Source organism: Phaethon aethereus (assembly GCF_964289735.1).
Source record: "Phaethon aethereus genome assembly, chromosome: 3".
In the NCBI taxonomy this organism is placed as follows: Eukaryota; Metazoa; Chordata; class Aves; order Phaethontiformes; family Phaethontidae; genus Phaethon; species Phaethon aethereus.
The window spans coordinates 63665427-63679161 of NC_138576.1; the positions used below are offsets into that span (position 1 = coordinate 63665427).

Genomic DNA, 13735 nt, shown 5'->3' on the forward strand with positions numbered 1-13735 from the left:
AACTTTATTAATTTTAAATGTACCTGCCATTGCTTTCAAGAGCAGCATTGGGAAAATATGTTTCATTAAAAAAAAAAAAAAGGAAATGTCATGAAGGTACATTCTTCACATTCTTGTGGAACAGGCCCCTTCAAGTCTTGTATCTCAGTGCAAGTGTTATACAGAAGGACTGTCAGGCTGTTCTCTGCCTGCACATTTTTCAGTCTGTAGCCATCAGTTATCTATTTGTAATGATGTGAATCACGGAACTCACCAACACTTGTACATCCTCTCCTTGCTTGTTTTGCTGTATTTAACATGTCCTAGAGATCACAAGGTATTATATCCTACCGGCGCAAGACTGGATGGTATTCACACAATCCAGCATCCAGCACCTCGCTTCCCCAGCCAGCCTCCCGACTCAGCGAGCAGTGAAGGGAAAGCGGCAGGGTCCGTCCCCAAGGCCAGTTCACAGCGAGAACCAAACTGCAGACAGAGGCTTGAAACCATCTTTCCTCCAGCACTCACCTGCCCGATTGCCTCTTTAATACAATACCAACCAACTAACCAATTCACTCTCAATTCACCTGCCTCATGCCTGATGTCCAGTACTAGAGAGGAAGAACGGGTGCTCTGATGGCTAACCCAATACTGAGGTCATTTGCAGCCTTATTTTAACACACGTTTCCCAGGGACAGCCTCAGCCTGTCCCCTGCCAGTCCCACAGATAGACCAACGTTCCCTCCCAGCACGCTTCCCCCCTCCCTGGCCCTTACGGACACGTGCATTAAAGAGGCAGAGGTGTCCAAAACCTATCCTTGTGGGGACCATAAAAATATAAAGCAAATGAATCTTGGTTCATACACGTGATGAAGAAATTGCATCTGAGAGGCAGTAACCGAGAGAATGGCTCTTGTTGATGTGCAGGCTGATTTCACTCAGCTCAGCCTACAATGAAAGAGGATCACTTCGCATTTGCAGGCTTACAGCACCACAGCTGTGTTTTTAAGTCCCCAGGCAGAGCTTACAAATACAACTCTAACAAAAAGCAGCAGCTTTGCTACCATGAAATCAGTATTTTTTTTTCTTTTCAAATTTCTTTCTTGAATCCTGATGTCACCCAACTGCAAATTGCTCACACATCAGTATCTTCTGCTTTCACTTTCCAAACATAAATCTCAGCCCCTCAAGCCTTCAACACAATAAGCAATTCTGACCCAAACAAAGCTTTACGTTAGTCTACGTAGCCCTTCTCATTAGCAAAAATCATTAATGGAGTCCCACCTTAAATAGGAAGTTTGGCATTCCAGATTTATTTATAGAACAAAGATATGAAAGGATCAGAACCGTGAACAATGAGAATAAAATTATGTACCTAGGAACTATTTAATAATGCTGCTTTTTTCCCCTGTGCCTGCACAGCCTCACTCAGTCTCTCCTCCTTCATGCAGCTCAGCCTTTTGCTTCAAAGGTATCTGTGTCGCTTTCAAAACTTCCCATGCAGCACAGACATGGGGGTAATTAGGTGTGGGGACATTTCAGCTTTTTAATTAAAAGTTAAACTATTAAGCAGCCTGGGCCCGCTCAGTGCCAAAACAGGGTTAGGGCAGAACTACAGCTCCCCTGCCTTTGATGGCTGGCAGGAACCCACTGCATTCCTCTCACCAGTACACAAACAGGATTCACATTTTCAGAGAACAATATTAGGAGGTGCCCACTTACCTTTCGAACAACTCACTCCTATTAAATCTGACATCAGAAGCACACCACCAAGTCATAGAGCGGTCTCTGTGTGAAACACTAATGAGGTGAAGGACCAGACCTGAACAGCACTGCAATTCTTAAGAGCTTATACAGAATAGACACATACAGGGGAAGGGAAGGAGAAAGGGGAAAAAAAGAAAAAGCCAAACCCCTCCAAACCTTTCTTTCGATTCAAATGATGTGAAGAAAGGATGCAGAAACACAGTGGTGTCTCTCCGACCACTGCTAACAGCAGATGCCTAAGTTAAGAAATACGGAGGGTTGGACGTGAACCTCTCCATGTCGGGTGTCTGGATCCTAAACCAGAAGAAGCAGCTTCTGCCTTACTGCGCTTGTATTTGCTGAAGGAGCAAAGGCACGGTGGAAACCAAAAAAACATTCTCCACCTTCTGGAGTTGCAGAGGGTACTGCAAGTTAAACACTGTGTGATCATTTTATTCAAATATTCATTCACTATTGTAATCTTACTTTCAGCAGTAGGCATGGTGGGGGTAAGCCCGTCTTGTGGAGAGTCACAGGAATAAGTGAATTCAACAATTAAAGGAGGCATTTACAATGATATTATCCTCTGTTGGTGCACCTTCAGAAAAGGCTGCATGATTTCTCAGGTATAGTCTGGCAAGCCACAAGTATTATTCTATGTCCTAAAAAGTCTTAGTGCTAAAAATCAAAGTAAAATACACAGGTTTTATCTACTGCTTTTTTTCTTTGAGGTGATTAAGTAAAACAAATCTCTCATCAACTCTGGTAACTGTTGCATGCATCAAGTGATTGGCTTTTTGGGAAAAAAAAAAATCTGTGACAATTTTGAAAGATTAAAAAAAAATCTTTGGATTTGTTTGGAAGATTTTGCAAATCCCACAGCTCTAAGCAGTCCTCCAGTAAACTTGTTTATGAGAAAGAGAAATAACAAAGTATATTTTAAACATCAAAGACAACAGTGTAATATGGCTTCTAAGCTGTTAAATCTTGGATCAAAACATTGGTAGATCCGAGAAGATCTGAGTGTTCAAGATGTTGCATTATACACACAATCAGCTGAAGATCAGATTAAATTTTTTGAAGAAATATCCCTCTGGTGGTTAAAGAGGGAATTCAAATTTTTTCTAACCATCGGTTGACTCAGCCAGCCATATTATAATGGACTGTTCAAGTGTTACTAAATAAATATTCTTTATAAAAGTCAGACGAGGTGGGGGAAGCCTGGCACTATTGTGTCCACCCCATACTGGCTACCTGTAATTTGGAATACAAAAACCCCAAAAGCCAAAACCAAAATCTCAGACTTAAGTTTCTCCTCACTACTCACAACTGCTGTGAGTTCCAGCAGAGGGCCAAATGAATTTTTTAAATCTTAAAAACCAGCCCTATGACAGCCATAATCACTTACAAACATATGTCTGAAATTACACTGGAATTTTGTCTTGCTGTGCTAGTACTTTAGAAAGTGAATTTGGTTAGCTGGGTTTTAAAGGGTAAGTTAAATACCTCAAAGAAAGCATCATTACAAACTTACTGCTGCAGATGCAAGTGTAGATTTTAGCAGAAGAGATACCTTATTGCAGCTACTGAGACCTTAGCGCCTTCGGAAACCTGGGAAGTTTTGCAGAGAATGAGTGTGCACACTCAGAGGAAGAGACAGTCTTCTCTTTGCATTTTGCAATACATCAGCCACGTAAATCACTAATTCTACTAGGTAGGCAAGGCCTCAGGGTCCTGATTCGTTGCACTGTTTGTGGGACACACAGCCTTTAAGCTCTAAGTCAAAAGTTCAAATGTAGCCCGGTATTGATAAAACAAGACGTTTTTCAATGATTTGGTAGTACCAGCCCAGCTGTGGCAAATCATCTCCACATAGTGCAAGGCCAGGGCATTGCAGTCAGCCTCTTAACATAAGCACACATGTTGCAAAGACAAAAAGCTGAAAGAGGGGGTTGTTTCTGTACACCCCTGTTGCCTGCCATAGCACTGAAGAAATTAATTTTCCAGACCTACAAGGAAAAAAACAAACCACAACTAAAAACACCCAAAGCTTTAAAGAATTCCAACAGCTCTCGTGATTTGCTTCTGAATACAGTTATCCAACTTCCTTGATACTATCTCGGAAATCCCAGTGACTGAAAACAGGTGCTAGTTTAAGTATTACAAGGGACACTCTGGGTCCCACATCAAGCACCAAAATCACTGCAATACGAAATAAGGCAATTCAGAAAGACGCCTGTGGTGTTAGCATCTGCTCAGTTAGAACATGCATGCAGAATAGCCATGAAACATACTGTTTCTACAGGTTTTTCTACTCGTGTGCTCCAAAAACTGTTTAGGAAGGGAAGTCTTAACATGGTTTCACTGCTGACAGAAGTTTGCAAACCCACAAGCAGAATTTTGCTTCTCAGGTCTGCCCCAGAAAGCCTGTGGGAAGGCCTGTACAGAATGGTCCACTGGAGTTTTGGAGACCAACTATGTTTATCTTGTTACCAATATCGAGCCCAGTGGTGTAAGAGTCACTTGACTCTGGAACGGAATATAAGACCTTTTAAGCACATACAACATACGATGGACAATCATGTTTTTCTGCCAGACTACAAATCCATTGAAGAGCACTTACTGATCTCTGTTATTCAAATTACACTTGGCAGAATTTAGGATCCAAGTACAATATAAAATGACAGCAGTTTCCAGAGATCCAAGTTTGCTGTCCTTCAGAAACAGACAGAAAAAGTTCCACCCACTGAATCAACAACTCCTCTTCATAACTGTTACATTTTTACAGAGATATAAATTACTAATCTGGACTCTATTTGCAACAGGTTAAAACTGGCATTATTGTAAAGCCGATAGAGAACTTAGGACATGGAATTATACTTGCTACAGTCAATCCTTATTTTTAAGGTAATGGGAATGGAAAATAAATAAGCTTAACAATACTAATACAGTCTTTTAAAGTGGGTTTTTTAATTTAAAAAGTTTGTCAAACAAGATGAGTATTTACAAAACATTGAGCCTTTAAATTCTTCTATCAAAATCTGCTGAACACAGTACACATAAAACTTAACGTAGAATATTATACAATTCTAAAATATAATATCAATAAAATTAATGTGATTGACTTAATAAAAACTATACCATTTTCCAAATAGGAAAGATAAAGTATGAACCAGCACAGCTTGAAGTGAATATGCAGACTTCCAACAGATTATCATTAGAGACAGCCTCTGGGTAGTAATCTAACTAGTCTAATAATTGAAGCTAGATCAAACCCATGGCTCATTTGTTGACTGTAAACTGTACATACAAAATTTACAGATATTTTCAAAGGCTTATTCTTAGTCTTTGGAAAGATGTTATAATTAACTCAGTACAACTGATGCAATCTCTCTGTCTAGAAGTGTTTCTGTATAAGGGCTTAGCTTGTCTGCCCAAAAGACAAAAAGAATATAAATTCTTTTGTTGGACAAAAAGAATAGAAATTTTTAATAAGGCAGAACCCAAATTTTAAAAGGCCATTTTCTACCAGGCTACATATACTGACTGTCCTTTCATATCACAGACAGAAAGAAAGGAAAAATCCAGATGACTCAAACCAGGGTAGGGAGCAGAATATTGTAAACTCCTCAGAAACCCATGTATTCACTGGCAGAGAATGTTTACTCCGTGCTTTCAGAGAAAGGCAACATATACCTCATCTAGTGTCTGATATAATAGGTAAGAAGTCTGGCATGCATTCAGTTTGACAGCTTCATTATGCAAAAGAAAATGAAGCAGAAATCTGTATATGGTTCTCTTTCCTTTTATACAGCATACCAGATTTCAGATCAGTTATGTTTCACCTTGGCCATTAACAGAAGGAAGCCTTCACACCAAGGCCAGCCGAACACTTCATTTCACTGCGTTACTGGCAAAGTGACATTAACAGGCACTTGGCTGGGCTGTTGTGCTGGCGACCCATTATTGAGAGGTGGTTGTGGAACAGCAGCTGGTTCCATTTTGCTGATGTGCGTTATGAAGCGTAACCGAAGTTTCAGAGCTGGTCTTAAATTACAAATTATTTTCTCAACCTGTTAAAAAAATTAAAAAGACAGACAGAAATGCATTTGGTAAAACAGGAGTATTTTGACATATATCACTACTGTACACAAACATCACATTAGCACAAGGAAAAAAGGAAAAAGATATAGTAAATAGTGATATTTATGTTAAGATTTTACTTACCATGTTAACTTTTGAACCTCTTCTGATAACTAATCTTAAAAAAAAAAAACTCCCCGGTGTAACAGTTGTACATCAAAGCCTTGCAAAACAACTCACACAACTGACACTTAAAAGTGCATACTGTTATAACCTAAACTTAAATTGGGTGAGCAATTTTTTGCTGAACATAGATGCATTCTTGCTTTTGTCACATGTAAAGTTGCATCAATGAATCAGAAATTATGTAAAAACTTAAAAGATATAGATTGAAATGAGGAAAAGTTATGAAACATCCAAAAGCTTTATTTCTAGTGATTACTTCAATAATAGTACTTAGAGCACCCTCAAACTAGATCTTAAATTTCAGACTACAGAAATTGATCTTGAAATCTGAGATACCTTGTCTACTGCATTGTAAGCTTTTAAACGTATAGAAGTGCACCAACCTCCTAATTTGCATATGGAGACTAGTCAACTGTTAAGCATTTCGTTGTACTGCTACCTAAGAAAATAATCCATAAAAAGATTAAATTCCTATATGGGAAGAAATACTTACTTGGTCTTTCACACTGTCACCTGTAAACATATACTTCATATGATACAAGAAGTCACATATAGGATCGATGTAGTTCAGGTGTGAGCTGCACTGGTCTGCATTCAGGAGCATTTCATAAAATGCCACTCCAATCTGTTTCCATAGACACACGAAGCACCCCAAATGTAAACAGGTTTTGAAACGTTTCAGAATAGAAATACAGTTAAACAGTGCAATAAATATATGTCCTGCTTTTTAAGTATCTGTGATTCCTAACTATTTACTTTCTTACAAGGACAAATGGGCAGGTCTAACTCATCCCATTATGCTTAATTAAATGATGCCATTTTCCCAAGTTAACTTCCAGTGAATGCAATAATGGTATTTCGGTACATGCTACTTAATGAGTGCTTAAACAGTATTGACTGCAATATAGTTTGACAAGTGCCTATAAAATCTGCAAAAGCAGACCTTATTAAAAAACTAGGAAAAGTTTAGCATGAGATTTGAATCTTCTAGAGAGAAGATATTACAGTTTACTGCATTCAGCTTGTATCTAGACTCCAGCAAGGTCTTCAGCAAATGCAACACAGTGCATTTTAATGGTTCAAGCATTCTCTACAAAGAGTTTACAACTACAATGTTTGAATATACTTATTAAGGAAATGTTGTGTGCAAACATATGTATGCCTACGATCTTTAAAGATGGAAACGTGAAACCTGAACTTTGGGCTTGGTCATTTCAGTCACATGATAGCTGTTGCCTACTCTGAGGGTAGCAGCTCCTCACAATTTCCTCACACTGAAATCAACTCCTTGCAAAGAAAAAGGAGTGGTTTGGGAATGTTAAGAAGCATGGAAAGAAGAAAGCTTTCTAACTTTTCTCATATTTTGGTTCAATACAGAGAATGCAGGCACAGAAAAGACTTCCTGATGGAGGAAGGAAGAAACCAGTCAAAGCAATACTTACTACTTATTTATAGTATTACACAGGAAGCTATAAAGTGATACTGATCCATGCCTAAACAGTACTTTCTGTTGCTCTCCAGTATGTTTACTTAAGCACTGCTTTATGAAAAAAATTTTTGAGTGACTTTTATTGTAGCTTTAAGACAAAGAAAAAAAAAGAAGAAAAAAAGGCATCCCTAAAGAACTATATAAGTATTTTTTGTTTCATACTTTCAAAGTATACTTCAAAAGAACCAGAAAAGGCTGTAACTCATGGGAAAAACTGAAGGAAATATGTAAACAAGTATACAGAAACACTGCCATATGATTATTTAACTACCTGATATAGTTTCTTACAGTACCCTGTGTTCATGATATATCCAAAAACATGGAAACAAAAGTTACAAAACTCTTCTCCCACTGTGTATGCATCCCTACACTTTCTGGCTTCTTCATAAAACAATGTATGCAACTAAACATTTTAGAAAGAACTGGGGGTGGGGCCAGGGAGGAAGTTGTGGCAGAGGGGACCTAAGAGATTTAAGAGTGAAGTCCCCAGTCCAGACATTGGTAACTGGGGATGAAAATGTAATCAGTAGTGGTGGTAGACCTGTATGTTACGTTGGTCAGACTCTAGAGGGAGACAAGACACATACTTGACATACAGGCTTTGTGTTTCTTTACGAACAGCACAGATACTTAAAGAATTAGGATTCCCAAGTCAAGCTCTTCTTTCTAGAAGGGTCTCTGCCACCTGCAGAGGCCCTTCAGCTCATCTGAAGGGGTAGCCCATCAGCTACCTGCAGAGTTTTTCAGCTCATCTGCCTACCAGTCAGCTCTTTTCTCTTCCCCTACCCTTACCCACATTGCTATGAATGTAAGAAACAGCTTGTGCTCCTCCACCCTCACAATTCAGCTCCTGCATGCTCGCTTCCCCTGCACAAAAGCTTTTAAAACAGGCAGTAAGTCTGATGCATATTTTGCATACAGTTTGAGAGACAAAGAAAGCATATACTGCTTGCTATTTTTGGGGTTGTATTTTTTTTTTAAAAAAAGAAAAAGAGTGCTAGGTGTTTTATCCTGAACGAAGCTGACAAGATTTCAGTTAACTGCGTAGCTGGATACCAACTCAGCAATTCAGATCCTTGAAAGTAACTGTTTAATTTGTATAGAATTTAATTCTGAATGTTTCTCATAGATCTCTATCAAATTCTGCTTTGTAATGTAATTACAAAGCTAAAATAATATATACTGTATAAAGCAGACCAAGAGCTACACTTTACCTCTATCATGCATCGTGTCCTCTCCTGCTGGAACCGTTGTAGAAAAGGACCAACAAGGTGGTAAACATAGAGCAACTGGAACTCTGTTTTCACTATGGGTATCAACACTTCCGTGAGGAACCTGTAATATTTCAAGACACTTACTACTTCAACAGGACTTTTTTTTTTTTCCTTCTTTCCCCTACCCCAGATTCTAGTCAGGACATCACATTCTCTCTCACAGATTTAGGCCTTCATTTTAGTAAATACAGTGTAGTTTTGCAAATATTAGTTATTTCAAATACTAGTTACTTCAGTGAAGCTCTAAAACATTTCCAGGCATTAGTACTGGACTAGAACAGGCAACAATTCTAAGCTCAGCAGAACACCACACACAGACAAAAAACTACCCTCTGACATTTTAACACTAAAAATCAAGGTTCAAGATTGAGAGGAATACATCATACCACCTTCATTTTTGTCCAATATTTTAAGACTTAGTAAGTGAAGTCTGTCAGTTGTCTCATTAACGCAGCCCTGGGGAAAGTCTACTCAACTTTTTAATGCAGTGGTATTTTTCACTTCCTTTAATGACTAAGTGGACCACTACCACATCCTTCAGTCAGCCAAGCATCTCAACTTGCAGCTAGAGGGTACTTGCTAGAATTAAGGATACACTTACTGATTATAGCTGATGCTTTAGGTATGTGCTATAATCAATGATTTAAGAAAAACTGAAATTAATAAACAAAAGCATAAAAGCTAATAAAGATAAAAAAGGCTTATTAAAGGCAGTCACGCTTTAGATAAAAGCCCCAAAGCTTACAGATAACAAAAGTGTAAGAGGGAGCTGGAAAAGAACTTGTGAACTATCTGGTGGGTTTTGGAGCTCCCCTGTACAAACTTGCTGATGTAAGCGCTACAGGTACAGCTTTGTTACCTACAATATGCATGGAATTTAAAAGACAAATTAAATCATCAAATATCATTACACCTACTTAGGAATGAGAGAAAGCTGTCCGATGCTAGAATGATGCCAGACAGCATGTGCCAACGCCAAAGTGTAACTACAGCTCATCTCAGAATAAGACTGGTGACACGCTGTGAAGTCAAACAGCTGGAATGGGTAACCAACCCACTCTGTCTCTGATGTCAAACTGGGACTGTTGATAACGCTCACAATGCGATCATGGAGAACAATCCAGTATGGCTCCTGGAAAAAATGAAAAGTCGTAATTGCTTCTGAAAAGAACACCATCTAAGATAATGCTTCCTCATCTCTTTCTACTATTATTACATTTCAACTACATGGTAGTTTATAACCCTGTCTGACAATCATGAAAATTAAGAAGCACAATACAGAAAGCATCCATGTTAGTGATGTGGCACGCTTGAGGGTGTGACATTATCAAGACATATTTCATGAATGTAATTGTTTAGTTAGCTAATATAAAGGTCTTCAAAAGAAGCAGAGCAGAGGCAAAAAGCCTTAATGGAAGAAGACTGAGAATTTTCTGAGTTTTCTGAGTGCAGGTACAAACAGACCAAAAATCCAAGATAGAAACAGGAAACAAAAAAGGTACAAAAGTCAAAGAATATAGATGAAGATAAAAGAGGGAACAGGAAGAAAAATAAGAAGTATTATAAAGATAATAAGGATTAAATCCGTGTTGGCTTTCTTCCAAGAAAAGGAACCATTTTGCCGGAGAAGAGAAGTCACAAGGACAGGATAACTGTTGCACACATAAGCAACAGGCAAGCAAGGTCAAAATTATTCAGGCAGTCCTGGTCAGGTACCAAGAATCATTATATTCAGAAGATCAAAGTTTCTACTGATACATAACTCTAATACTGCATACATTTGCTTTTGCGGTCTTTGGCAAGTCTCATTTACACAGTTTGAGAGATACAGAATATGCAAGTGCAAGTATTAACAGAAAATTAACTTTGCATCAGAACCCTTACAGATTTTCTTATTTCATAGCTCCAGTTCTCAATACTACACACATGCCATTTAACTATGTTTTTAAATAGGAATTATTTACTACTTTTCATCCTAGCCTCAAAGCATATTAGAAAACCAGAAAACCTGGTCAATTTTTGCATGCTGGAAGAATAGATGTTTCTCAAACATGCAATCAGCCTTCTGAATAGTTCTCTGCGGAATCTACAGATGTTGGCTACAATTTTTTACAACATACTCCAGAAAGATGATAAACCTTACACAGAGCAAGAGATTATATTAATTTTAAAATACAATGTATTGACTTACTGGTAAGGCTGTGATAATTAGTCCAATCGCATTCATCCAAGCTGTGATATTCTCTCTTGGCACCAGGGGCTGACTAGAGACAGAGAAAAAGAAAACTAATGTTCTGAAATTCACAATTGCTGTTTGTGCTTCTGGTGCACCTGAAGACAAAGTGTACTTATGCAAAGAATATTTCTCAAGTTGAGAGAACTATAAAAATGCATACAGATACTTAGGAAATATTACGAAGCTGAATGAGGCTGAAACAAGTCATTTCAGTTTGTCATTGCTCAAAGAGGACATCTGAATCACTGCAAGAATACTAAGTCCCTTCTTTCACTTCCGTTCTTTTCATAGTGGCTCAGCAAGAAACAGAGCTATGGGTGAAACTTAATGCTAGCCTTGGCACACCACTCTGTTTCAAAGTACCTCTGGTTTTACATTAACATCAGGAGGACTCAGGAGTCCTGCCAATGCTTCCTGCCCCTTTCTGTGACATTAAACAATGAAATGTCCTCCTCCCAGCACAGCTGAAAGAAAAACAGACATTTTCCAGCCTCTTTGCCACTGACCCCGCTGGATAAGTTCTTAGCCCGTGTGAGGCCTTCCCTCTATCTTTTAAGGGGATCATGATGAATCAACTGTTCCTGAAGCACACACAATCCACTACAACAAAGAAATCCAACATGTGATTTTTCTCCTTGATCCCTGTAGCCTTGTTTGTCCTCCAAAAATAATTCATATATAAAACTTAAACTATTTATACTTAATTAAAAATTTATAAAAAACTAAGAAAATTACTATCACAGATGACCTTGGCAATCTCTAATTACGTATTATATGTTGCAGAAAACAGTTTCAGAGAGCCAACATACCTCTTCAGCACAACATTCAGTAGTGCATTGCCCACATCCTTCCCTGGAACAGTCAGAGCCATGAGCTCAACACAGGTAACATGGAGAGCATGGGCAGCTGGGTTAGGAAACTCATTGAATCTCCAGTCACAATTTGGAAATGGACCGGGCGATTTGCCTGCCATAGGTGACAATGATTAAGGAAAAAAAGCTGCCCCAAGAAGGACTAGTGTTAAGCACCACACTGATTAAAAATATATGTATATACTGCTCATACTAAGTTGAATTGAAATGAAATATAAGTTACTGAGCACAAATAAAACAATGTCATATGTCCTGTTTTTATGAAACGGATGAATGATACTCAGTCACTGAAGGATTGTGTGAATAGCTATAAATACACCACACACACAAGGTCATGCAGAGGATAAATTTCCCCGACTAAGAGATGGAAGAAAACAACACCAACAATCTCATTCACCATCTGCTTACAAGACCAGAAGATGAAAATAACAAGAATTTTCTACTCTGCATAATCTGAAACCATTAATTTGCTTCAGTGTAAGACCTCCTAGCAGACTTCTAGGGTGACGGTTTATGCAAAATGAGCACCTGCTTAGTCTTTGAAAATATTTCACTTTCCCAACCAAGACTAACTCATTTGAGCTACATATAGAAAACAGATCTGAACACACTGTTATCATTTGCATAAAAGCAGAGTTTTATGTAATTTTAGCTTTCTTTAGAGAGATCTAACAAACTTTCAAGCTAGGCATAAAAGAAATGCAAATTCAGGAAGACAAGTGAAGGAAGACATACAACATCCAGAAAACTGGTCAACTCCCATAAAGCTGACCCAGAAAGATGATGACATCTAGGGAGACTCCACTAGCGGTATTCTCTAGAACATACTTGCGTGAGTTCACCAGTTATTTCCACAGAAATTTAAATCAGCTGTAGCCATTAATTGTAAAAATTTATAAAAGGCAGCCGTTAAGAACATGTAGATTTGTGTTAAAAACATAACTTCTAGTTTTTCCCTCCTAAAAACCAGATCCTCAGCAGTTGCCAGGAGCACATATACCGATCTTCAGCTAGACACAACCAGCTATATACAATCTTAAATGTGGCACTGCTTACAATATTTTATTCTTATTAATATTGATAATGGCATTAGAAAAATGTAATCTAATTTTCTGTATTTTTTTAAAATACTCATTGCTTTGCATCAAGGTGATTTTATGTGGCAATTAGAATTCAATTCGGAATGCATAAATATCAGTATTTGTATTTATAAGTGATGCATTAAACAGTGAAATATTTATACAGCTGTACTGTATACCTTTCAAGATGTTTTTACTAGGGCAGCTCAGTCACTCTGCAGAATAATAAAAACAGTATGTTGAAGTAAACTAGTACGAATTTAGACTGATATATGTAGCTAAATAAAACTCCAAGCTTTATTTCGTATCTGAATAAATGGAAATCTAACTTTGTATTTTGATGAAATGAAGCTGTAAGACACTGGCACAGCTTACTTAATGCAAACTTTAAGAAGGATATTATCTACTAGTCTTCCAATGAGCTTGCAATAGTAAGTGTCATCAGGAACCCATGGATTGTCTTCTCGAGGATTCATAGCACATTTGAGATAAGTATCACTTAGACACCAGCCTAGTGGGCGATTATCTTTGAGAGAGCCAATTATGGCATGAACAAGTTTTCTCTTGAGGTTTGTGCGCTCTCTGAGATGCGTCTCATAGTAGTGAAGAGTGTTGTACAGGTAAGTCACTGGACGGTCTGCCAAGAAGAAAGGAAAACAACAAAAAAAAGAAGTAACTTCTGGCATCACTATTATGTTTATGGTGGCAAACATAAAATTAAAATCAAGAGCTCTACAAGACTAAGTTGTATGCATTTAAAAACAACGCATATAGAATTGATGAATGTTCTT

The 13735-nt window shown here is 38.0% G+C and overlaps 1 protein-coding gene across 7 annotated transcripts in view; it reads right to left on the reverse strand.

Annotated features, from left to right (window-relative positions):
* Window positions 1–5606: 5606 nt before the first annotated feature.
* The window catches only part of MED23 (mediator complex subunit 23), a gene marked incomplete at its 5' end in the record, with an annotated part of 39006 nt that continues 30877 nt past the window's right edge, over window positions 5607–13735 (reverse strand). For all 7 annotated transcript variants that reach the window (XM_081997768.1, XM_081997769.1, XM_081997773.1 and 4 more), the window contains 7 exons: window positions 5607–5798; window positions 6488–6619; window positions 8698–8818; window positions 9675–9889; window positions 10949–11021; window positions 11803–11975; window positions 13352–13581. In XM_081997768.1, the coding sequence (XP_081853894.1) occupies window positions 5625–5798; window positions 6488–6619; window positions 8698–8818; window positions 9675–9889; window positions 10949–11021; window positions 11803–11975; window positions 13352–13581 (1118 nt within the window). In that variant the 3' untranslated portion in view covers window positions 5607–5624. The remainder of the gene's footprint in view (window positions 5799–6487; window positions 6620–8697; window positions 8819–9674; window positions 9890–10948; window positions 11022–11802; window positions 11976–13351; window positions 13582–13735) is intronic.